At 41.7% G+C, this 25,574-nt stretch overlaps 1 protein-coding gene across 1 annotated transcript in view; it reads right to left on the reverse strand.

Annotated features, from left to right (window-relative positions):
- TNFRSF21 (TNF receptor superfamily member 21) overlaps positions 1 to 25,574 on the reverse strand; it is a 62,705-nt gene that overhangs the window by 27,818 nt on the left and 9,313 nt on the right. The window contains exons 2-3 of the mRNA XM_054569469.1: positions 14,712 to 15,366; positions 12,674 to 13,168 (exon numbers count right to left, since the gene is read on the reverse strand). Of these exons, the coding sequence (XP_054425444.1) occupies positions 12,674 to 13,168; positions 14,712 to 15,366 (1,150 nt within the window). The remainder of the gene's footprint in view (positions 1 to 12,673; positions 13,169 to 14,711; positions 15,367 to 25,574) is intronic.

Here is a 25,574-nt window from a genome sequence, read left to right on the forward strand (position 1 = left end):
CTCAGTTAAGTTAGAGCATCATCCCATACACAAAAAGGTTGCCAAGTTCAATTCCCGGTCAGGGCACAGACCTAGTTTGCAGCTTTGGTCCCCCAGTCAATGAACGTACAGGAGGCAACTGATGTTTGTCACTTACATCTCTTCCTCTCTCTCTCCCTCTTTCCAAAATCAGTAAATATATCCTCCAGTAAGGATTAAAAAACATTAATTGCTATCTTGTTGAAGGTGCAGTGGACAATCATTGCAAGCTTAGATGAAATCTCAAGAGATACTAAAAAGCACTGTGCAAAGGTCTCATGAGGTTAATGGACAGAATGTTTACCAATGACAAACTATCAAAACAGAAGACATCTTCCAGATGGAAGGAACAGATATCACTGAGGCTGTGAGAAAAACTAATAATCCTTTACTTCATCCCACAGAGGAAAATAAAATCCACAAAACTAAAAATGCCGCCCTCCTCCTCTCTTAGTGTTTGAAACTATTCATTCAACCAAAGCATACTGAGCACTTCCTCTGTTCCTGACGCTATTCTAGGCACTGGGGATATGGCAGTGGGCAAAGCAAAACAAAAACATTTTCTTGTGAAACCTGCATTTTATTGGGGGAAGCAGGGAGAATGATGGAAATAAGTAATAAAATATTTAATTGTTAAATAGTGAGGTGTGCTAAAGAAGAAAATTAAAGGGGGAAATAGAGGAGGGGGCAGTGCTCAATTTTAGATACAGGGTCTTCTCCCCCATATCTAAGAGAAGTCTTCACTGTCAGTGAACATTCCAATCAAGAGCTAAAGGAGGTAGGGGAGGAAGCCCTGCAGATATCTGGGGGAAGGCATATCCAGGAAGGGTGAAAAGCAGGCACAAAGGACAGAAGGACGTTGGCATGAACAGGGAGGAACAGGAGGCTGGTGCCAGTGAGCCAGGGGGGAAAAAGTGGGAATCCAGCTGAGAAAAGAATGGTGGGCTGGAGAATACAGATTACATTGGGCCATTAAGGCTGCTTCTTTGAGTGTAGTGAAAGTCACTGAAGATTTTGACCAGAGAATGACATGTCTGACTTACATACGAACAGGATCGTTCTGGCTGTCGTGTCAAGAATAAGCAGTCAGAGGCCAGAGCAGGGATACAGGAGGGAGGTAACAGTGGCTTGGCCCAGAGTGGTGGAAATGGAAATGATGGAAATGGTCAACATCTGTATGTCTTTTGAAGGTAGAGTTTATTAAACTTACTAATGGATCCAATATGAGATGAGAAAAAAGGAAAGGAGTTGAGAATATCTCTAAGGCTTTGGCCTGAGCAACCAGAGAACTGGAGTAGCAGCTGCTTTCTGCAGTGGGAAACTGATGTGGAGGTATGGTTTGGGATTCAGCTTTAGACATCTTATGAGTGAGGTTAGACCTCTGGGTCTGTCAGGCAGGCAGGAAAATGTCTGCATGTTGAGTTCAGGTACAAGATCCAGTCTGCACATATGCATTTGGGAATTACCAACAGATAGAGGGTATTTTAAAGCCAGGGGCCATCAAGGGAGGAAGAGGGTGCAAGTAGAAAAGAGTTGCATGTCCTGAGCACTGGGGCTCTCCACTGCCTAGAGGGTGGGTTGGAGAAGAAGAACCTGCCAAGGAGGTGAAGAAGGACGAGCCAGAGAGGGGAAAACCAGGCTTCAGTGTCCTGGAGGCCAAAGGAAGGAAGTGCTTCAAAAAGAAGGGAATGAAGATACCAAATGCTGCCGCCTATGGAGCCAAGTAGAGGAAACCAGAGAACTGAACAACACAGTTGAAATCACAGTTGAAATCTTGTTTTCATACTCTATGGAAAAGAGGCAAGATTGTAGCTAAGAAAAATATTGCTGTCTTTCACTGATTCTAAGACATCTGAATGCATATTTTAATCAATGCCTTTTCACAGCTCAGTTGCAGTAGGGTTTTTTCCCTAGTGGTATATAAATAACGATATGTCTCACAATCAATGGCGACTTAGATTTTATGAAATACAGCAAGAGTTTTTTTTAATTTATAAACTTGAACCCATTTATTTTGTAAAATTCAACGTCATTAACACACTTAATATGTGGAATTCTGTACACACACTGCAATGTTTACAAACAAATGGTCGTGAAATATGATCAACAGAATTCTAGAAATTCCTCATCCTCTGCAAAATCTGCATACATAATAACTGACCAGGTTGACTTGAGGACACTAATTTTTAAGGAATTTATTTGCATGTTAGCCCTAGATGGGGAAAATGACTTTTTTTTTAGTGCCCCAAATAGCTTAAATTCAAAGGCTGCTAGATAAATTACATAATAAAATATACATCTAAAAAATAAATACCCTCCTTCCAAAGCCTAGAGGAAGCAGTCATCAGTGGGTGAGCCTGGGGAAAAGAGCAGCCTCAACTTCCCAGAGCAAAGGCCATATCAGCTGCTTTCTCTTTGGCCACTCTGTCTTCAGCCACACTACACAAGATAACATTTTTTTAAAAATTATTTTATTCTCACCAGAGGACATTTTCATTGCTTTTAGAGAGAGAGAGGAAGGGAGAGAGAGAAACATTGATGCGAGAGAGAAGCATTGATTGGTTGCCTCTCGTAAGCACCCAGGGATCAAACCCACAACCTAGGTATGTACCTTGACTGGGAATCTTACCCACAACACCTCCTTTAGGGGAGGACATTTCAACCAACCAAGCCACACCGGCCAGGGTGAGATAATGCTTTTTAAGCTACAGCAATAAGGCTTGTCTGCTGCAACAGTTCTGTGTGCTTTATAATCCTCAAATATCCAAAGAGGTAAAACAGAAAGGTGCTGTCTCCTGGTAATGGCATTACTGGAAGCAAAGTCGGAAAAGGCAGAGGTAGGGGTGTGGGTAAAAACAGCCCACCTCTTCCTTCCGCTGTGAAGTGACTGTGGCTGGGACAGTCCTGGGGGCAAGCGCTGGGACACAGCAGCCTCTTAGACAGAATAATCTGCTCCCTTCAGCCCAGCCTGCTGATGTTTACACTTCAAGTCTACTTCCCATAGGAAATTTGGGCTGACAGACAGGATGACTGTCTGGAATTTTTAGTTCAGGAGGCTTCTGGCGAAGAGAGGACAGCCTTTTTGGTTCTAGCTACTGCTGCTGCCTGGTGCTGAGGAAACCACGTTCAACAGATGTGAGTTCAGTTAGCAGGGCTCCATCACCTCTGACTTATTTGAAAGAGCCCTGATTTTTAAAAAATAGCTCTCAGAGCCTTCAGCCATTGGATATGTGGCTTTTTCATCTCAAGCAATCCCAGAGAAAAAGTGGGAAATCACAGCAACCGCTACGGAGGAAAGCTCCTTAATGGTGACGATTTTGTAGGTGTTTCACTTCATAGCAAGCTAGGTTTTGTTGCTAAGGGAAATAAACTTTTCTTGACTGAACATGGTAAAAAATAATAATAATAAACTACAGAAACCTGGTAAGTTCTAACCTGGGGATATAAAAATCCGGGTTTTCATAAATCTAGATTCTAAGAATCAAGGGGTAGTGTCTAGAGTCAAACTGGTGCCCAAGTTTCAAACCCGCACAGCCACCTTCTAACTGTGTGACCTTGGGCAAGCTACTCTCTGTGGTCACCTCATAGGTTTTTAAGGAAATTAAGTTAATTTTTAGAAAATGCTTAGAACCAGGTATGGCACTCAGTAAGCATGATCAAAAGCCTTTGTTACAGAAGACTAAATGAAAACCTCATTGTAGCAGAAACCTTTCTTACAAGATTAGAAAAAAACATGAGTAGACACAATTTATGTCATCTTTACATCCCCAAATCACCTTGTGCTCTATGTCAGGAGTAGCAAATACCCCATGACCTCACTTTAGAGCAAAAAATGAAGGGAAGAAGTACTTGTTATCAAATTCCTAACACACCTAATTTGTTCTTCATTTCGAAACACTGAATATGGTAGTTTTAATAAGTCAGATGAAATGTTTTTTGGTCATTCCTGAAACCTGATTCAAGAGTCTGTTGATTTTGTTCAAATATACCCAGGGCACAGCTTCCATAACCAACCACTGCAACCTTGAGTTGTTTTTAATACAAAAATATGTAAATTTATACCAAAAAAACACAACCACACTCTACTCCTACAATTGGACTGCATCTTACTGCTTAGTCTGGGAAGAGGACAAAGTCTGCAGAGTTGATAATCTGGAAGATACATTTCCTTTACATCCCCAATAAAAACCAGTTCTCCCACACTTGGCCAATCCTAAAGGAGGAACCACAAGTCAGGAGGAAAAGGTAATGTTTTTCCTGAACCTGTTGTTGGGGTTCATAAGGACAAAGCAGGGAACGAGGTTGTTACCAAGTAAAACCTGAAGACAACAGATGAGAAGCAATGTGTTTCTGTTTGTTAGCTAGGTAAGATGAGATGATGCCCACATTTTGCTTTAACTGAGCCGAGAGTTGTGGGTAGGAGACAGAATGGAAGAAATAAAATATACATTACCAGAAACTCAGTGTCTAAAATATGGCTTGGCTCAAGGACACTCTGAACCATTTAGATTAGTGCTCTAAGCAAACTATGTCCTGGTTCTTCATCTGTATTGTTTCCCTAGGAACAGCCCTATCAAACAGACTAGGACATCAAAGTTATGCAAATAGGAGGTTCAACCACCAAGCCAGCTGCTCTGTACTTTAAATTTGTCTTTGGATTTCAAATTTGAGAAATGGAAAGCGTTTGGTTGTGAGTTGTTTTCAACTTCACATTTTTGCATCATGGAAGGATAGGATTCTAGAATGGAGTGAGACGTTAGATTAGACATACTTGAATCCAAGACTTTCATCATACTGGTGAGCAAAACCAGGCCACAAGGTCCGTGCCCTTTGCACACCTTCCCCCTCCCAGCCAATGGCACCCCACTCCAGCTGTCTTCTATTGAGGTTTCCTTTCCCCGCCCCCACCCCATGCTCCCCTCCTCCCACTTCCCCAGGCTGCACTGTCCCTTCAGCAGGTGCTCCTCACCCTCCGGGAGCAGGCCAGGTGAGCAGAGTTCCTTCCTTTCACCCTCTAGAACGCTGAGAATCAGACTACATGTGCCACACGGCCATTTTCCGGTACCTTTTTTACTGGTCAATCGGCCCCTCCGGCATTTTAAAGCCAAAGTTCCTAGTGCAGATGTTTTCTCTGCAGCCATTCCTCCTGGTTAATATGACTCATTAAATATGACCCTTAGTGAATTTCTACTTGGCTGAGTTAGATATAGTTGTTCGCCCCCCTGCTCTGACCTCAGCTTCCCATGAAGGCTTCAGGACAGCCAAACTCCCTGCCCTTCTAGTGGGAGGAGAGAAAAGGAAGCTGAGCTAGCAGCTTTATGAATGTAACATATGATCTCATTCAAAGTTCCTGAACAACCCCATGAGATAAACAAGAGTTATGTCCACATTACAGATGAGGAAACCGAGGAGAGCTTCAGTTGCTTGGCACAGTTACTTAGTCAGGGCTGTTATTCAAAACCCAGGCCAACCCGACTCATCAGTCCTCATCTTTCACTGCCGTGTGCTGCCTCCCAGGGCGACAGGCCAGGAAGCAAGACAAGTGGAATAGGGAAACTGAGACAGAGAGTTAAATGGTTAAGCAGTTTACAGCCTTCTAATAAATTACAAAATCCTATCTTCCCTAACAAAGGACACTTAAGAGTAAATGGTTTACACTGCTCCTCCTCAGCCAAAGAGTAAATAACTTAAATCACCTTACTTTTGGAGATAACAGAAATCCCTGGTGGGGACAGGGAGGGGGTGGCACCAGGGGGAGGGGGGATGGCCACAGGAGGGCAAAGGGGGAAAAATTGGGACAACTGTAATAGAATAACAATAAAGAAATGATTTAAAAAAAGAAATCCAATTAGTACCATTTGTGCCAGCCACACCCAAGGACAGAGAACCGTTAAGGGAATAAATCTCATTTTGGCTTATCAGCATAGAGCTGATGAATATTCTGCTGAGATCCTCCCATAAGACCTCCCCTAAACTCTTAGCCTTTAAAATCCTCACACCCAGGTATTTCTTCCCCCTTTCTTTCTAAGCATGCTTTCTCTCCGTAAGTTCTAAGAGTCTCCCTCAAGACTTGCAACTAGGGAAGTAATGGGCAATGGCAGCTCAGCCCAGGCTAACCCCCTGAACCTGTCTCCAAGGCCCCCTTTTCCGTGACTTTTCAGCGAACCAACAGCAGTCCCACCTTGGCTCACTTCTCTCACTGTGACTTTTATCTCCCCGTAGAGCCACAGCAGCCCCGCCTAGGCTCTCTCCTATTGTCTCTTCTATCCTAAGCCCTTCCTTATTTCGCTATCCCCAACTTTAATAAAAGTACTCTCAAAGTCACCTGGATTCATGTTATGTAATCTTTCCTGTTCAAAATCAAGAACCCACATATTACCAGCCAGCTGGAGGCAGACCTTCTCTAGGCCCAGTTCCTGTCCGGTAACACCAGGACTAAGTAATGTGTCATTAACCTTGCCACCTTCTCCTAGCCCCGCCCACATATCTGACAGTCCTGCTTTGTTGCTTATCCTTTCAGAGGCCTGGGAAACAGTTACTACTACAAGTAAGGCTGACTACTAATTGCCTGCACAGCTCCCTCCCTCCCACCTCTGACCCAAACCACAGGACTCCCACAGCTTCTCTGCTTAAGGTCTCTCACTAAGCTATTCCATTTCCACTCGGGTTAAACACAAACACCTAAGCATTTACTAAGGTGCCCCGGCCTTTGAATTAGTGGGTTTCTCTCCTCCCATCACCCTGCTCCCCAATGTTCAGGGCCAAAGCGTTCCACTTTAAAGAAGCAAATCAGATGGAGGAATCTCGGCAATCTTTTTGTAGCCAGTTTTCACATATTTCAGAATACTGCTGTCATGGAAGCCTCCCTGACTCCCAAAAAATAATTCCTCTCGACTATATGGCAATTTAGTATAAAGAACCCACCTTAAGATCTATGTGTTTAAATCCCTAACACCACATATCATTGTAAGTCAAAAGGAAAAAAATCCAATACATTAATGGCTTGAAAACAATCCAACCCTGAAACTGTTAAGTGTGTAGGTAAGTCATGGGTGTTGTAGACAGGTGCTACCCAATAAAACTTTCTATGATGGAAATGTCCTATATCTGTCCCATCCAATGTGATAACTACTAGCTACATGTGGCTAGTGAGCACTGAAGCTATGACTGGTACCACTGAGAAACTGGCTTTTTAACTTTAGTTCATTTTAGTTTTAAATTTAATAGCTCATGTGATTACCACAGAAGCCAGCACAGCTCAAGACCACCCCTCCTGGAACCCTGTGTTATTGACCCGGCATAGGGGGCACACAATAAGACCCGGAGTCTGCTCTCTGAGAGGTTATAAGCAAGGTGGGGAGACAAACCACATACGCACAAACGGTTAAATGGTACAAGACCATAAGAGTTGAAGGAATTAAGAAATAGAACCTGAGAATCTAGTTCTATTGAATGAGACTTTTGCCTTTTTTACTGCTGCAGGTACAAAGTAGTGGGCTTGAGAAAGTGCATCGGCTGCTTTCACAGCCCCTTTTGCAGTCAATTTAAAGGAGATGCTGTCCTTTTGTATCACGTACTTGACATAACCACACCAGAAGGGATTACTGTCCCTGTCAAACGCTTACTACTGTCTCTCTTTGGTTCAGGACTAAGAATGTGCTAATTAGGAACTAAGCCAGTTTAAACAAAATAAATCCAATTCCTTTGTCTCTCACCCTACTTTTCTTCATAGCCTAAAGTCTGAAAGAAAAAGGAAATATGACTGCAGAGATACTGTGTGTTTTTTGCTCCCTTTATCACCTTGCAGAACCTTCTCCACAAGTATTTTCAGGGCAATTTCGAATCCTCACCTGCTTCTCAACTTCTCTTCAGACTCCCTAGAGCAATGAGTTGCTGGAGACCCAACTACATAGTTTTTCCAAATAGTCAGAGGTAAGGGCAAATAAAGGAGTCGGGGGAGAGAGAAGTGGGGAAGGGAGAAAGGAGAAGAGGAAGAAAGGAAGGAAAGGTCATTAGGAAGGACCTGTATTAGTAAGAACAATGAGAAAACTGCAGTTAGTTCTGTTCTCAGCCATCCCTGTTCTCAACTGGGACTGCATCACAGTTCTGTGTCTTCCAGTTACAAGGAAGTGACTCAAGAGACTGTTCTGAGGTCGTTATAGCCAAGCTGTAGGCGGCTGTTTCACTACCTTTACTTTTGTGCTTTACATCACAAAACAAAACAGACAAAACATATTATTTTCCATGTAATTTTCCAATTAATGCGAACTTGCATTGATCTGAATTTTAAATAAAACTGAACATGTTGGAACCCCACTGACCCCATAATACTACAAAAAGATATAGTTTTATTTAAACATAAACACAAAACATAAATTGAGAATCAGCAATAGACTTACATCTGGATGACACTTGAATCCAGTAATAAACTCTTAAAAAGAGTTTATCTGTGTTTGAAAATTCTGAAGGGACTTCTAATGCCTTTTGCTGAAACAGACACATTGCATGAAACCACACTCCAATACCAATCTACTAACCGTAACATGGCTCTGGCTTCACAGAGGAAGAAGCAGACAAAATACCACAGCACTCTCAGTCTCCCATCCTCCTGGCCACACAGGATCTCATCTGGTGCTTCCAATACTAGGATTCCCTGACAGTAGGATGGCAGTTTTATGGAGTTCAACTTTAAAAACTGTTAAGTCCATGGCTGACAGAGAGGGACGAGTAGAGCCAGATAAAGAGGTTCTTGTTGTCGAGAAAGACAAGAATCAATGGCCTAGCTCCAGAGTGTTGCAGCTCTATGGTGTTCGGGAGCACAGCATGCTCTGAGTAAGGTTGGCAGGTGTAAATGAGGTCCTACACAACCTCTTAGAAAGAACATGCAGGGTTTGGCAATTTTATCCCCACTCCCATCCTCATAAATGATTCAGTGTAAATGGACAAGGACCAGAAAAAGATCTTACTATACAGATTATCTGCTGCCCAGAACTCACTGCAATCAGAACAAGATATTGTTTCTACAGGCCCCTGTGAGCACCTGGAATGGTTTTCATCAAACAGAACCTCTCTTTGTAATGGGATTTGACCTGGTTGAACCTTTGAGAGCAGAAATTTGGGGGAAGAAATAGACTTTCTTTAGAAAAGCAATTTAAATATAAACATCCCAATGCAAAAACATGGGGGGGTGGTTAAACTTTTGGAAAAGATAGTTTCACCTCAGTGAGCCTACAGGAGCCCCCCTTCTCCTCAGAGAACATATTCCAAGACCCCCAGTAGGCGTCTAAAACTGCAGGCAGTACCAAACCCTACACATAATTGCTTTGTTTTTTCCTATACAGTTTAATTTATAAATTACGCATAATAAGAGATTACCAGCAATAACAAAATAGAACAATTATAATGATATACCATAATAAGTTATATGAGTGTGCTCTCCCTCTCTCTCCGCAAGCTAGCACAACCTTCTCTCCTTCTTCACAATTTCACGGACAGAAGTTTCATTCTTACCATAGGTTTTAGCAACCTCAGCATAGGATTTTTTGTATTTCCTTACTAAGTCAAGAGCTTTCATCTTTTCACTTAGAGAAAGCACTTTATAGCTTCTCTTTGGCATATCCAAATCGCCAGCATCACTACTCTTACGGTTTGGGACATTACTAAGTAAAATAAGTGTTACCTGAACACAAGCACTGTGGTACCCCAACAGTCAATGTGATGACTACAATGGCTACCACATGACTAAAGAACGGGTAGGTCTACAGTGCGGTGACAGGGGATAAAAGGCATGATTCACATCTGGGGCCAAAGGGGGCAAAACAGCACAAGATTTCACCACACTACTCAAAATGGTGTACAACTTAGAACTTCTCAGTTATTTATTTCTGGAATTTTCCATTTAGTATTTTCAGACCCAAGTTGACCATGGGTCACTAAAACAAATAAGAGGGAACTACTGCATTTTGATTTAGTTGGAAAAGCATTTTGCTGAGATACTGCTTTCACAGAAAGTATGGTCGGGCTTTGCTTGTTTTGGCACTTCCATTCTTTTTACAAAACTGGATATCGTTTAAACAACACAGACACAGTAGTTTATAGCATTACCATGGTCATAAGAATCTCTAAGGTCATTGTATACTTTGATAACTCACTGTGTCCTCAAAAATTCTGAATCCCTGGCTGATGTGGCTCAGTGGACTGAGTGCTGACCTGTGAACCAAAGGGTCACTGGTTTGATTCCCAGTCAGAGCACATGCCTGGGTTTCAGGCCAGGTCCCCAGCAGGGGGTGTGTGACAGGCAACCCCACGTTGATCTTTCTCTCCCTCTCTTTCTTCCTCCTTTCCCCTCTCTCTAAAAATAAATAAATAAAATATTAAAACATAAAAAAAGACAAATATCATATGATTAAAAAAATTCTGAAAAATACACTACAAAAAGAGAGTTTAGAAATATAGCAGACCATAATCCAATCCATAAATTCAACTACTAGAGAAATAGAGTCATTCCTTTAATAAAGTGAATAATGAGAAAAAGAGTTTCAAATATTTACATAATCCAGTAGGATGTTCTCTACTACTTTTTCACTAGTTAGATATATCAGAACAAGCGTTCTAACTGGTCATTTAAAGGGCAATTTAATGAAATATTTTATCTTAGACCAGATCTCATACCAGAGGAAAAAATATACTATCTAACAATATCCTTATTATTAGGAGATACACACTGAATGAAGTATGTAGGCACAAAGAGTCAGGAAATAGTTTAGAAAAATTATTTTATGGATGTACATGTGTGTATATAGACTGTATATTGTATATTATACAATAAGCTATTCTGTATTATACATATTCTATCATTTATAAAATCTATTTTTTATATAAAGAGAGCACAGAAAGCAAAAGGGCAAAATGTTAGCCATAGGTCCATTTGTGCACAGGTATAAAGATATTATTTGTACTGTTCCTGCAATTTTTCCTTTAAGTTTGAAATTATGTCCAAATAAAAAAATCTTTTATGAAAAAGAACGGGAGGATCGATGCCCTCCCTCCCCGACTGGGTTGCCAGCAAGGAGCAGCCTCTCAAGCCTGGGCAGGTTCTAGCCCCAGGAGCACGTTCATCTCAGTTTGATTTTCGCTTGGTTTGATCATTCACACAAATTAGCCAAAGGAAGCTAAATGAGTTGATGTTGTCGCTTTTTCCGTTTTTCTAAACTTCTGATTATAAAAGTGGCATGTGCTTATTTTACAAAATTTGGGGAAAGGAAACTAACAAAGAAGAAAAAAACCCACATATAAATCCTACCCAATCCCACCAAACTTCAAGAAACATCACTGTCATTTTAGCCTATTTTCTTTCAGTCTTTCTTCCAAAGTTTTAAGAGAATTGGGATTATATTATAAGACTTGTGTAGTCTGGGTTGTTTATTCTTCTCTTTAGCCTACAGTAAACATTATCCTATATCACTGAGTCAAAAAATTTCATAAAATCTTCAATGTCAATAAAATAGTCCATATTATAGATAGGCCATAATTTACTTAGTCATTTCCTTAAAACTGTCCCTTTGATTGTTTCCAATTTCAATTTATTATACGTAATGCTGAGTTAAAAGTTTAAGATCCTTGTTCTTAAATCCTTTTCTTTCTTTCTTTTTTTTTTTTGTATTTCTGGTTTATACTTTTATAATAGATTCCAAAAAAAAATTGCTGGGCCAGAGGGTATAAACATTTTTAAGACTCAATACAAAAAGCCACACTGCTTTTTTCAGAAAGTTAGGCCTTAAGGCTAAAGGTGTTAGCCTTAACACCTTTACTGGTAAGGGGCAAGTGGGCACCTAACTAAAATTATCAAAATTTCAGGCTGAAATCTCATTTTAGGATTTAAAGAGAGGGAAGTTATTGCCACAGTCTGAAAACTGCCATCTTCACATCAAATATCTCCTAGGGCAACTTCCGTAAGCTATTTTTGGCCTTCAAAAAAGGAAAAACAAATATTCCAACCCGTATCAACACACTGTGTACTGACTACTACGGAGATGTGGGGCCCAGCCTCAAATAGTCATCAACATATTAAGCTTTGGGTGTCTACAATCTAAAAGATCTTCCTATCCTGATAGAAATGGGATCCTAAAAATTTAAGATGGGGAAGGAGGCGGGGAAGTGCTTGGGCAAAAAGCACAGAAACTAAAAGCAAGGCTCAGGTTCAAAAAGACAAACTTAAGACCACTGTTTTTTTATTTTCTTAGCAGACTAGCTGCGGAAAAGGAGGGCTCCATCAGTGAGGAGACGTGGAGCCGGCCCCATCTGTCCTGAACAAACAACCAGCCTGGCTCAAGGCTGGAGCCAAACCTCTTGGAACTCAGTCTCCTTGCATGTTCAATGACAAGGCTGAACAAAGTCCCTAAAGGTCCCTCTCAGGTCTCTCATTTTGCAACATGCTCCCTTAAATGTGCCAAGAGAGAAAAGGGCAGAGTGGTTATTCTCTCTGAACGCACTGCATCAAATGCTGACCACCTCATTTCTCGTAACACAACTAGATCAAATAGCACTTAGTGTACAAAACAGATTCCAGAAACTTTGTATTTCCCACTCCTTCAGACACCAGGGACTAGGAAAGAAGAGGTAGGGGATCTGCAAGCAAGGAGAAAAGAAAGCTCACCATGGCCATTGCAGTAGTAGATCCACTTCTCCCGGGTATGGGCTGGGGCAATCGATTTCTTCAGCCCTGCCTTTTCCACAATGGCACTGGGATCCTGCCGGGGCCCCTTTTTCAGAGTCCTTGAGCTTTTCCGGATACTGCACACCACAATCACCACAAGCACCAGCAGCAGGAAAAGCACAATCATCCAGGGCAGATGCTCATTGATGTCAAAATGCTTGTGTAGGTTCTGCCTGGGGTGGCCTCTCTTGGCGCCTTTGATGGGCGTGCTTGACTTCTCGCCTGCAGTGGCCTCCATGGATGGCGGCAGCTTCAGGATGTGTCTGTGGTGGGAACCTTGCTGGTGGTTGACTACCTGGAGGTTTGGGAGGGTCTTGTTCACACCTTCCTCCCACGTTGCTGAACTTGCGTTCTCAGAGACTGTCCCTTCCTGGATGCCACTCAGTACCTTTGGTCTAACAGAGGCAGAAGAGTTGGATTCTGTTGAGTTCATGCCTAGAAAAAAAGAGTAAGGAGGGGGGGAAGAGCTTTTCTATATTTGGGGATCTATATATTCCTTCCTCTTCCTGCTCATCTCCAAACCAGGCCAGATAATTAAAGAAAAGATGACCTTTGGAGCTTAAGAATCAACTATACTGCACATTTTCATAAAGATCTTAAATGCACCTTTATGTGGAAGGTAGCAACTAAGCTTAACAGCTGAACTGATTCACTTCCTCATGCCCAAACCAAGGGCATTCTCACAGCAGTCTCTCCTGTGCTCCACACCCCGAGCAGACACATGTATGCTCAGTTTAGTCAAATCCCAATTGTCCGACTACTTCAAATGTAATTCCTTTGTCCTTCAATTCCTTTATACCTCCTCCCCCACCTTTGACTATTTCATAATGCAACGGTAAAATTGAGAATATGACTGAGATAAAGAAAAGAGCTCAAACTCAAAGCCAAGTTTGACCAATGAAAGAAAGTTTTGGTGAGACAGGTCAGTGAATAAAATAAGGCAGGACACTCCTTAGAATACTCTATTAATAGTTTAAATAAGATTTGGTGTGGCAGTTTAGTGGACTTCTTTCAGAGAAGCTTCTGCAAGTTGTCTTCATTAACAAATTGTTACAGCCAGAGATTTGGAGTTCCAAGAAGTAAGATCTGGCCTGTATCAGCTGCTGAAAAAGCCTGGTCAGGTCACCTGAGCTCTCTGGGCCTGTTTCTTCCCTCCAAAACAGCGGTTTTAAGAAGGCCCTCCTTACAAGGTTATCATAAAGGTCAAATACAATCACACATGATATTACACTAGAAAGCACAACTCAAATTGGCTATCATCTCATGAAAATTATTAAGTTCAATCAAAAGGGATTTGAAAATAAAGGTTAAATTTTATATTCTGCCTGAGATTCTAAGTGAATTCTGAGATACTTGATAAAGAGCACCAAGTCAGAATCATTTGGGGGGAAAAAAAAAAAAAAAGAAACATTATTTTCCAGATGTGAATGACAGTTACCTTCAGTGTGACATAAATTTGCTTGTTTCCTGAAGTTTCTAACCTATTTTCCCCTCTTTGCCTTACTTTGGATCCAATATTTATCCCTCCCTCCCTGATGTCATGTTATTTTTCTCCCCTTCTCCCTTCTCTTGACCTTCTGGCTGCATCTACCCAGGCCTGACTCCATGTTGGAAAACTTTTAATATGGAAGTGACCTTAAACATCTAAATCATTCATTTATTTGACAAGTTTGAAACCAAGGCCAAGAGAAGTTCAGTGACTTACATAAGGCCATACACTGTCCTTGTTTTACTGGGTTCTTATTTTCTAGCTTGATGTGACCCAGTTTTTAGATATCTGATCCCTCCAACTACCTGAAAACTTCTGAGTCTAAATGCTCCTAAAAGGTCCAAAGAAGCCAAATTTAGTTAGCCACAAGATGCAAGCCCCTTCATCAAGGGGTGACTTTGGAATATACAAAAACGGAGAAAACATCTTTTGGTACAAGCCCATTGTACCAAGTGCTCCTCAAATAAACAACTCATGAGGTTAAGTTACCTTTGGGAACATCAGTGGAGGAAGGGACTTCATGAGATTCCATGGGCTCAGGGCGTGAAAAGATGGCTGTGCCAGGGGAAGAAGGCGGGGTTGTACCGGTGAAGGACGGGAGCGTGCCACAGACGTTGTCTGCCTCCTTGGTCCCTGGCTTGATCACCACCAGGTTCTGACTCAGACAGTCTGTGTATGTTTTGCATTTCATCACACTAGAAGGCACATCAGAGAAGGTACCCCGAGTACACTGCTTACACCGCACGTCCTCGGTCTCCGTCCCTTTCTTCCGCACACCCCAACCCACAGGACACACCGTATGGGGGATGCAGGTACCATTAGACTGGAACATGCCAGGTGGGCAAGTGCATTCTCGGTCAGTCAAGGCAGCACAAGGTAATTTCTCAACCATTGGCCATGGGCATGGCTGACTACAGTCATGGCATTTCTCTATGCCATTCTCATGCCGGGTAAAGGTCCCCACAGGGCAACTGCTACAGACTCGCAGGCTTGTGTTGGTACAGTGCTCAGATACATAGGTTCCTGCTGGACACTTGTCACAGGTTAGCACCTGGCCAGTGGCACGGTCAACATGGTGATATTTGCCAATGAGACTTGGGGTCTTCTGTTCTGTCTGAGCAGAGGTGATGCTAAGGAATCCAAGCTGAAAAATATAAAAAGGGAGGGGGAGGAACAATAACCAAGAAGGCGTTACATAAGAACAGAGAATAAAAGCTGGAACAATCCCACCACCGCCACTACCATCCCTAGGAAAAATCTGACCGTTTCCTCCTAACCCTAGGCTGCTATACTGTAGAGAAACAAAGATTCTGATTCCACTCCATGGCTTGACCTACTAGTTGTGAAGCTTTGGTTTCCTTGCCTGACCTTTGCCTTGGCTTCCTTTTCTTCCATCTGTAAAACGAAGCTGACAATACCTCTCAATTATAAAATTCAGTTTAGAACATGAGCATGAAAGCACTCTGTAGCTTGTATTAAAAATGTTGTATAGAAGTCAAACATCCTAGTACAAGAAGAAAACAACTTGCTGAATAATTACCTTCCTTTCCATGACCCAAATGTTAAGTTACCATATTCTGATACCTGACAAAACAATTGAAAAGTAGGATGGCATCTGTTCAAGTTGCTACTTTCACAGCACACAGATGAAGTTAACCTAGAGACATGGCGTGATTTTTTTCCAAATGTTTCATCTATGCAAAGCTATACTTTTTTGTTTGCTTGGTTTTGGGTTGTTTGTTTGTTTGTTTGTTTTGCAAAATAGAGTTAGGCCCTTGGCATTCTTAATGTGTTTTAATCAACAGAGTTGATGCTTTTAGATGTACATCCTATTTGTCCAGCCCCTAAAGGCCACAGCCAATAGAACATGGACTTGCAGCCACCTCAGAGCCAAGCACAAAGCTGGGCTCAGCCAGGACTCAATACGCATTCACATTTAACTCATAGAACAGAAACTTAACCCAGCTAGACAGAATTTTCTACTACCTGCCATAATGAAAACTTCGGGGAAAGGAAATTATATTTGTAGCACTAAATCCTGAAGTACTTGAGGGGAGGGGGGCAATGTTTAAGAATGCATGTTAAAGAGTTTTCTGCATTAATGAAGACTGAGAGGGTCCAATAAGAAAGTTTTCACTGTCTTCTACAAAATGGAGAGAGGTTATGTGTCTAGAAAATAATTGCTACCTCAACTACCAGCTACCCAACAGGGCAAATTCCTTCTCAATTTGCCTCTGTCCCAGTAACTGAAAGAATAAAACAAGAATTTTTTTTCAAAATAATCAGAGTTCCTGTCTCCTTAGCACCTTGAAGCAACCCAAGATTCAATTCTCTTCTACCTCAAATTTAACTATTTGAACAAAAAGTATTGCCCTTAAAGTCCTTTACCCTGCCCCAGAACTGCCTCCAGTTCAATGAAAATATTGGAAATTTCTCAGTTTATGAGAATATATTCACCTTTAATCAAGACTAAAAAAAAAAAAAGACAGTAGTTCATTTTCTTGGTAAAATATTTAACATCATCTTGGACTCAAGAAAAATAATCTGCTTGATAACTAATTCTGTGGTAACATCTCTTTTCACTTCTGGCTTTTTTTGTACCTCGTCTTTGCAAAATCAGCCCCAGCCACCTGTCGCATCAGACTGAGGAAAGGAAACTCGTTACCGTTTTCTGGAGCCCAACTGCCATTTGACAAGTACATGAAGACATATCTTTTCCCAATCTACACGATGAGGACACAACTCAAGAAATTGCAAAAGAGGTTCTGCTCTGTACTTCTCCAAGTTTCTTAGGGCAAAAGCAGTTGTAGAGAGCTACAGTGTTCTGAAGTTTGAAAGATGTATGAGTAATATCAAGGCAGGTTATTACACTTGTGCAAATTAAATTAAATCAGAGAAGAGAACAGGCAATCTTGCCAGCCAGCAGACATCAGAAACGAACATCACTCTCCTGTGCTATGGGATTTGACTCTGGCCCCTAACCATGCAAGGAGGCTAGAGAGGCATTGAGGCACACACCCGGGGGGTGGCTCTACAGAAGGAGCGCAGGAGGTCATGAGTTCACTGTGTGTGTGGGTGGGTGTAGGGTTAGCACTTGCTTCCTAGAGTTTCATTTAGAAGTAGAGTACACACTTCTAAATCTGAAGGTAAGGGATGCTACTACATTCTGCACTGGTCCTATGATTACTGAGTTACTGGAGGTCCCCAAGAGAGATATAAAACCCACCTCCAAACCTCATTGCACCCACACTCTTCCCCATTCATTAAGTGGATTTTCCAGTTCTTTGTTCATTTAGAATAACTGATCAGGTTTCTAATTAAAGCTAAACTCAGAGCTCTTTAAACTGCACCATACTAGGTAACCCACTTAAGACAATGTGGCTTTAAAAAATGGACCGTTAAATTACCTCATGCTACAAAAGGCAACTCTAGCTCTTACGAACAGAGCTACCACACAACATGCCTCAGCCATCTCACCTGAGCTGAACACTAGACATGTGATTTGTGCACAAAACAGATACTGTGAAAGCACTGGACAATATTTATTGAAGACCTACTATGTGTGTACAAGAGCCTTGAGAACTCCATTGCAGCCCTTACAGTGTTTACCTTCTAAAGGAGGACAGACATAAACAACTAATTACATTAGTAATTACTTAATTAGAATTAAGATTACCGCAGAGAAAGAGAAATAAGAGTCCCTTGAGAAAGGTTTTAGCAGGTACTCCCCCACTCAGAGATATTAGAGAAGTGTTTTAGAACACTTCTGAAGGATGGAAGAACTGAACTTAAGTCTGGACAGGGTTAAGTCTGGAAGGGGATTAGGCAGAGGGAGCCCCAGAGCAAAAGTCTGAAGCAGAGGAAACTCAGCTCAGGAACTAAGAAGGTTGTGTGGCTCCACGTCCAGGGGCAACACAGTGGCCACAGTTAAATTTGGAGAGGCTCCGCAATTTGATCCTAACCCAAAATACAATGAGAAATCACTGTATGTTTATATTGGAGGTTAGGGGTAGAGGCATATAATCACATTTATGAATAAAAAAGTTATCTGGTTGCGGAGTGGACAGTGAAAGTGGTGAGGGAGGATAGTAGATGTACAAACTTAAAGGGGAAAGCCAAGGTGAAGCTGGGGGTGACGTGGACGAGGTTGGAGGTCATGGAAGGAAGAAAAGGCAAGAGATATGAGAGGTCAGATCAGCTGGATTTGGGAAATAATTACCTACGGAAGGAGAAAAGGGGAAAAAAATCAATGGTTTTCAAACTGGACGCCAGAAAGCATAGCACTGAACACATTTCTCAGGGCTATCACGTGGGCCGGGAGGGTACGCGTCAGGGCAGGAACAGGAGGTAGGACCCCCAACTCCCCATCTCTGCCTCAAACACAGCAGCTCTGATTTGCCAATTTGCTAGGGGGCTTCCAAGTAAGAATCCACTTGAAAGAAGGTTCACTCCCCCTGCTGCAAAGCTGAGTGAACTGTTCCCTGGGCTGTTCATCTGCACACCCAGAGAAAGAAGGGCCAATGTCCCTTTCCCTTAACAGAGACACTGGTGGCACCTGAGAAAAGTTACTATCTTAAGGCCTTTTAGTCAGCTGAAGACTCATGATCCAAAACTATAGCATTTTCCACTAGCCTGGTGGCAAACCCTCTGGTTTCTAAAAAAATTAAAATGATATAAAAATCATCCCCAAAAACAATTCAAACAGTGAAGCAATGGGTAGTAGGGAGGATGGGGAACAAGTTCGGAAACAGTATTTAAGAAATGTTCCCTATCAAATGTACTGTAAAAACAATTTAGATGATACCTAAAAGCTACTGTAAGGGAAAACACCTGAATCAGGAGACATAGTCATCCCTGATGAAGAGCCTCAATCCTCTCATTTGTTACAGAGTCAGGGACACTAAATCAGAGGTTCACCAAAGCCTCAGGTCTCAGATGCAGCATCAAAATTACCTGGGAAGCTTTTTTAAAAAATCACCGCCTCAGTCCCAATCACCTGAGATCATGTGGTTCTGCAGTGGGGCCAGAAATGTGTTTGTCTTGTTTTTAAGCTTTCCAAGTGGTTCTGACGCGCCCCCCACCCCAACTTCTGGACCCCCTGAACTCAGGCCAGATCCCTGTGGCTTGAATCTTCTCTGATTCTGAGAAACACTTTGGAAACAGCCCAGCTCCACTGTCAGAGCCCCTCCCCTGCCTCTTTTCCAACCTGGCACTTACTGTTGAAATACTGTTCTTGTTTCATTATTTCTTTTTTACAATAAGCATTCTTGTAATAATTCCAAAAACCACAAAATGGAATAAAATGTTTAAGTATCTGCTCAAATCCACCCATCCCTACACAAACTCGCTCTTAATTTTGGTGCACATCTCTCCAGACCCGCCCCAAGCACTTACACGTAGCACACAGACACACAGGCAGACTTTAAATTGGCTGCTTCAGTTTCATCTGAAGGGGACAGGTCAAACACACTGTTCTGTGACTTGATTCTGTACATCTCCTCACGTTGCATCACTGAAAATCTTTCCATGTCAGAACTTACAGATTACTTCGTTCTTTAGAATGGTCAAGTTCTCTTCGACAGTATGGATGTGCCTTTCTTTCTGAGGACATGTGGATTGCATCCTTGTCCCTCTGTCAGCGTATGCACGCATTTTTCTATGCCCCATATTTCCCTCCTTTGCTTCCCACTCCCCACCTGTTTCTCTTTTCTTTCTTTCTCATCCCAAATGACAGCTACAACCATGTTGCTCTCAGTCTTTTTAAGGGCCACTTTCTTCAAGGACAAAAGAAGTCTCCATACAACCCGTAACTTGGAACCTCTCATTCTTCCTCCTTCCTACTAATATGACATAGTATTAACATTATATCTTATTGACATTAACACCATACATGTGTTTTCAGCCTGTGGGAGGAGCAGATCTAAAGTAGAAAAGAATAGCTGGACAAAGGTTTAGAAAACAGAAGACTTATATTCTTGTCCAGACACTGCCTTAAGATCAGTTGGGCCTGGTTTTACTTGCTTGTAAAATTAGCAGGTTGGACTACGTTGTATTCAGTTCTACCCTGTGCCATTGTCGAATTCTACCTTCTCCATGAAGCCTTCACAACATTTCCTGGACAACTAGATTCCAATCAGATGAGCAAACATTTCATCACATTTCCTGTTTCTGTTCATCATTTAGGTGCCTAATTACACTGTCTTGTAATGCTTGTTGATGGCCTCATAAGTGTTTATATTTGTCTTCCCATATGATTATAAGCAGCTCGAGGCCAGGGACAACCATGAAGATTGCATTTATTTCCTCGCTTGTTCAATCACCTCAAATGAAGATCACGAAAATAATACATAAAGCATCCTCTGAGCCAGAAGTCAGCAAACTAAATCCCGCATGCCACTTGTTCTTGTAAATAAGTTTTATCGGACCCCAGTCATTCATTTAGCTATTGCTTTCATGCTACAATGGCAGGACTGAAGAGTTACAAAAGAGACCATATGGCCCACAAACTTAAATATTTACTATCTGGCCCATTTTTTAAAAATGTCTGCCAATACGTCACTGATCAGTCCAAAGAAAGGTCTAAAACTGCTCAGACCAGGAGCCTCAGGCCTCTTCTAGAATCTAGCAGTGAGTACTGAGTTCCTGGCCTCCTTCCTGACACGCACTCTCACTAACGCACCAAGTCTGATATTCATCTCCTGCTTAAAACTTCAACAGCGCTCCACGTGACTTAGAAGAAAATGCAAAATCTGTCAGAGATAGGACCTCCTCTGAATGCCATCCCTGCCCTCCTTTCACTGTCTCCCCTCATTCCTTTTATTTTCCCTATATGACTTCCATAATTTTGGACTGACAAATTTTTCCATTTAGTGTCTTCTTTCCCCTCTGAGCCACAAGGTCCAGAAAGTCAAGGATAGAGTCTGTTTTATTTACTGATGCTATCCAAGCCCTCGAGGACAGTACCCAATTCATGGTATACCTGACAAGTGTCTGTGAACTAAACGAACGAGTGGATTTGCAGGCCTTAACTAACTACAAGCAACAAATTAAAGTGCGGTGGCAGAGGAGGTGGCTGGACATGAGCACAGGTATAAAAGCAACTGTGAGAAAACCAAAATGCCTCCACTGGGCACCCACAATAACTCAAGGGATAAAACAACCTGACACCCTTTGGAGTGAGAGCAAATAGTTTCACCTCCAAAGACCCTTAGGATTATCATTCCATTTTAGCAGAACCATAACTGGCTCACAAGTATTATGCTCAGCACAGTACTTGACATAACAAGCAAATGTAACGATGAAATTTAAAATATCCCCCCTTTTTTAAAAAAAAGGTTACACTAATTTGATGCTTAGAATTATAAGCAGTATCATGCATTATTCTCCAGAGGTTATTGGTGTTCCACCTTAGTCTAAACTTTAATTATTTAGAAATTTCCATTTACCCAGGACAAGTACATCACCAACAATACTGGATAAATGAGTAAATATCAGTGAAGCGCCTCCAACTGTATAGGATATGGGAACGCTATAAATATACGTACTGAGCAGACTAAAAGGTAAAGTCCAAGACAGAGCAAATTTCAAAGTAGGGCAGAGGTAGCCCTAAAATGACCAGCTATAAATGCTTCCAGGGTCCCCGCACTCACTGTGGTGACCGATGTCACACCTGTCCTGGCATCACTTCTACTTTAGGGCACAGACATGGACCTGACTGAAGGTAAGACACACCCAGATTCACTAATACATGTCAGAAGATCGATGCCAATTTATCTTTAACAATTCTTATCCCATGACCTCCTAACAATTCTTTCTCCCATGACATATGGGAGAAAATTTCCTTGTAGTTTACAAGTATAATTTATGTCATTCTTGTTCCCTATCAAATTGCATTTTTTTTAAGATTTTATTTATTTATTTTTTTAAAAAAGAAGGGAAAGGGGGAGGGAGGGAGAAAGAGTGGGAGGAAAACATCGACCATGAGAGAAAAACATCAATGGGCTGCCTCCCACGTGCACCCCGACCAGGGACCAAACCCACAACCCAGGCATGTGCCCTGATGGGAATGGAACCGCTTTGCGGGACGATGTGCCATCACCTGAGCCCCATTTGTCAGGGTAAACCGCAATCATTTTTAATGAAAAAAATTGAGAGCAGTGATAAACTTTTGTGTATTCATAATGAACAAGCAGGAATACTTTATGAGTTTAATACAGAAAAAAATGTTATACTGCATAAAACTAATATTTTAAGAAAAATCTCAGTTACTGTCAATATTATAACAAAGAAGAGGCAACCAAGACTGATTTCTGAGATGGTGACTATAAAACATGCTAAAAGACGGCCAAAAGACAAAAGCCAGGCAGAGCTAGACACCCCCAGAATTTCTGACCATTTTATTTTGAGCAGCACATTAAATTGGTAAGAGCAAGGCGCTGACTGCTGGGAATTCTCTATATTCAAAGGGAGAAAATGAACGTATGAAGGGGAAAGCTTCCACAAAGCACTGACAGATCCGTTCCCAGTAATGCTATATAAATTTGGTTGGCTCTTGCACTTATTTCCTACTATCCTCTCTGATTTAAAAAAGTCTTCTGTTGCTAGGGCAAGAGTAGGGACTGTTGTTAAAACTGCAAATATAGAGAATGCCAAAGCTAGAATGTGCTGACTATGGGACTGGAAGGAGGCAAGCTGAGGGGACACTGGGAAAAGGAAAAAAAACGGGCAAGGCTTGACCCAGATGCTGTCTTTCCTGGAACCTGCAATGCAGAAGTATGTGCACTCAGCATTCAGTCCATGAACCACAGACCTTCCTCTCCTTCCATCTGCTGCAACTGACATCCCTGTAGGCTAACACCCTCACCTCCATGCAGAAGCCATTTTGTTAAGAAGACCACGGTAAAGGTTATGGGGAAATACTACTCTTCTGTGCTCGCTAAGAATTGATAGAATTCTTCTACAAACCAAGGCAACAGTAACGACACCAGCCAGTGCAGCAATTACAGCATGAAAGTATAAACAAAGCCTGTTTTAGCCTGAAGTATGCTGAGCAGGCCCACTCTAGCAGGCCCAGCTTGGGGATCTGGGCAAGGGGCTCAAACCTGTCTCTGCTTCCTCATTAGTATAATGGAGATAAGAGTAACACCTACTTTCTTAATATGGTTTTTAGAATTAATTGTTACTACAGGTAAAGCAGATAGCACAAGTGTGACACAAGTAGTGCTCCATAAATGTCAGTTATTTTAATTATCGCTCCTTCAACTTACCATTTTACTATAGTTTAGCTTTATTCCCTTGGGATTAGGCAATCTGTTTAAATGCCCCAATTTAAATGCAAATACTCACTTCCTGAGAAATGCATGAAAGACTCCAGATTTAAAAAGCTATAATATGGTCCTGGCTGGTGTGGCTCAGTGGATTGAGCGCCAGCCTGTGAACCTAAAGGTCACCGATCGGATTCCCAGTCAGGGCATTTGCCTGGGTTGCGGGCCAGGCCCCCATCTGGGGCCCTGTGAGAGGCAACTGATAGATGCATCTCTCCCACATCGCTGTTTCTCTCCCTCTTTCCCCCTCCCTTCCCCTCTCTCTAAGGATAAATCTTAAGTAAGTCTTAAATAAAAATAAAAAGCTGTAACATGAAAATGTACCTAGACTTGGAGCATACAACAAAATGAAAAATACGGACTACACAATGAGGTAAAAGACAAGCAAGGGGCATTTCAAAACAGATTTAAACTATAAACAGTATATAGAAAATGAGAAACACAACAGAAGAGAAAGGATTTACTATTAATAAGTATACTTTTAGACAAATAGGGCACAATTTAAGTAAGCATTTCCAGACTAGTTCTTTGATCTAGTCCCACAAGATGTTAATGATTCTAGGGTCTAAAACATGGGTGAACACAATCCAGCCAGTTGTGTACTTTTTTACAGCCCAGAAGCTAAGAGTGCTGTTTACATTTTAAATAGTTTGGGGGGGAAATCAAAAGAACAACATTTTTGCGACACAAGAAAATTATCTGAAATTCAAATTTCAGTGTCCACAAATCAGGTTTTATTGGAACATGTCCACACCCACTCTTATAGGTATGGCTTAAGGCTGCTTCAAAGTACCACAAGGGCAGAGCTCAGTAGTCTCCACAGAGATTACGTGGCCCACAAAGCCAAAAATACTTACTAGGTAGCTCTTTACAGGTAAAGGTTACCAATCCCTGGTCTAAAAGTTTAGGAAATGCTCCTGATTGCAGCCCTGTCTTGGAGAGGCACAGTTAATAGTAGCCTGCCAATGGCTCCAGCAGGCAGGCCCTGGCAAGAGGGCTGCAGAAAATGGTGATTTAATCGAACCCAGCACTTCCCAAACTTATTTAACCACACAATCCTTTACTTACTGGTGTATGGACATCCTGCAGGACACACTGATACAGCTCTCACTACCAACAAGACACTAAAGTCAACAAACTCAACATTAAAAAGATCAAATATAAAATTCAAAGTAATCACATGTGTATTTAGCTCATCTGTGAAGAGATCATTTTTGACTAGTAAAATAAAACCAACAATAACAAAGAAGATAATCTCAGGCACAAAGAAAATGGATTTAGGAATATTAACCTAAATTTTTGTGTTATTAAACATAATAATATTAAAAGTAGAATGTAAAAATATATGCTATACGTAGCTAATAAAAACTTATAACTCGCTCTGGCCAGGTGGCTCTGCTGGTTGGAGCACCGTCCCATACACCAGAATGTTGCAGGCTTGATTCGTGCGGGTCCAGGCACCTATGGGAGGCAACAATGATGTTTCTCTCTCACATCAACGTTTCTCTCTCCCTCCCTCCCTCCCTCCCTCCCCCTCCCTCTCTCTCTATGCCCCTACCACTCTCCCACCTCCGCACCCCTTCTCCCTCCCTTCTTCTCTTTGTAAGATAATATATCCTCAGGTGAGGAATAAAAAAACTTGTAACTGAAAATATAAAGAATTAATGCAAATGTGGTTAGCACCAATTCCGCTCAATAGTTGGGACAGAGGGCAATATGAGTAAAGGTAATCATCACATAGATAAATTTATGACATCCCTAACAACTGGAATGCAAATTTGCACAATCAAGGACATTTCCATATCGCTATTAAAGCAGCATAAATAAATTAAAATTACAAGCTCCAGTGCTGGCAGGCTCATGGGGATAAAGGCACATTTATAGGTTGCTGTTGGCACTTTAAATTAATCCAGTCTTTCCAAGACAATCTGGAAATATGCAGTAAGAGCCATAAAACTGTTCATTCGTGTCCTGTGACCCAGTGATTCCACTTTGGGGAATGCACCTCAAATACCCTCCTCTTTTGGGA

This window comes from Pteronotus mesoamericanus, unplaced genomic scaffold (genome assembly GCF_021234165.1).
Source record: "Pteronotus mesoamericanus isolate MK-2021 breed Mesoamerican mustached bat unplaced genomic scaffold, CSHL_Meso_final contig_20, whole genome shotgun sequence".
Lineage (NCBI taxonomy): Eukaryota > Metazoa > Chordata > Mammalia > Chiroptera > Mormoopidae > Pteronotus > Pteronotus mesoamericanus.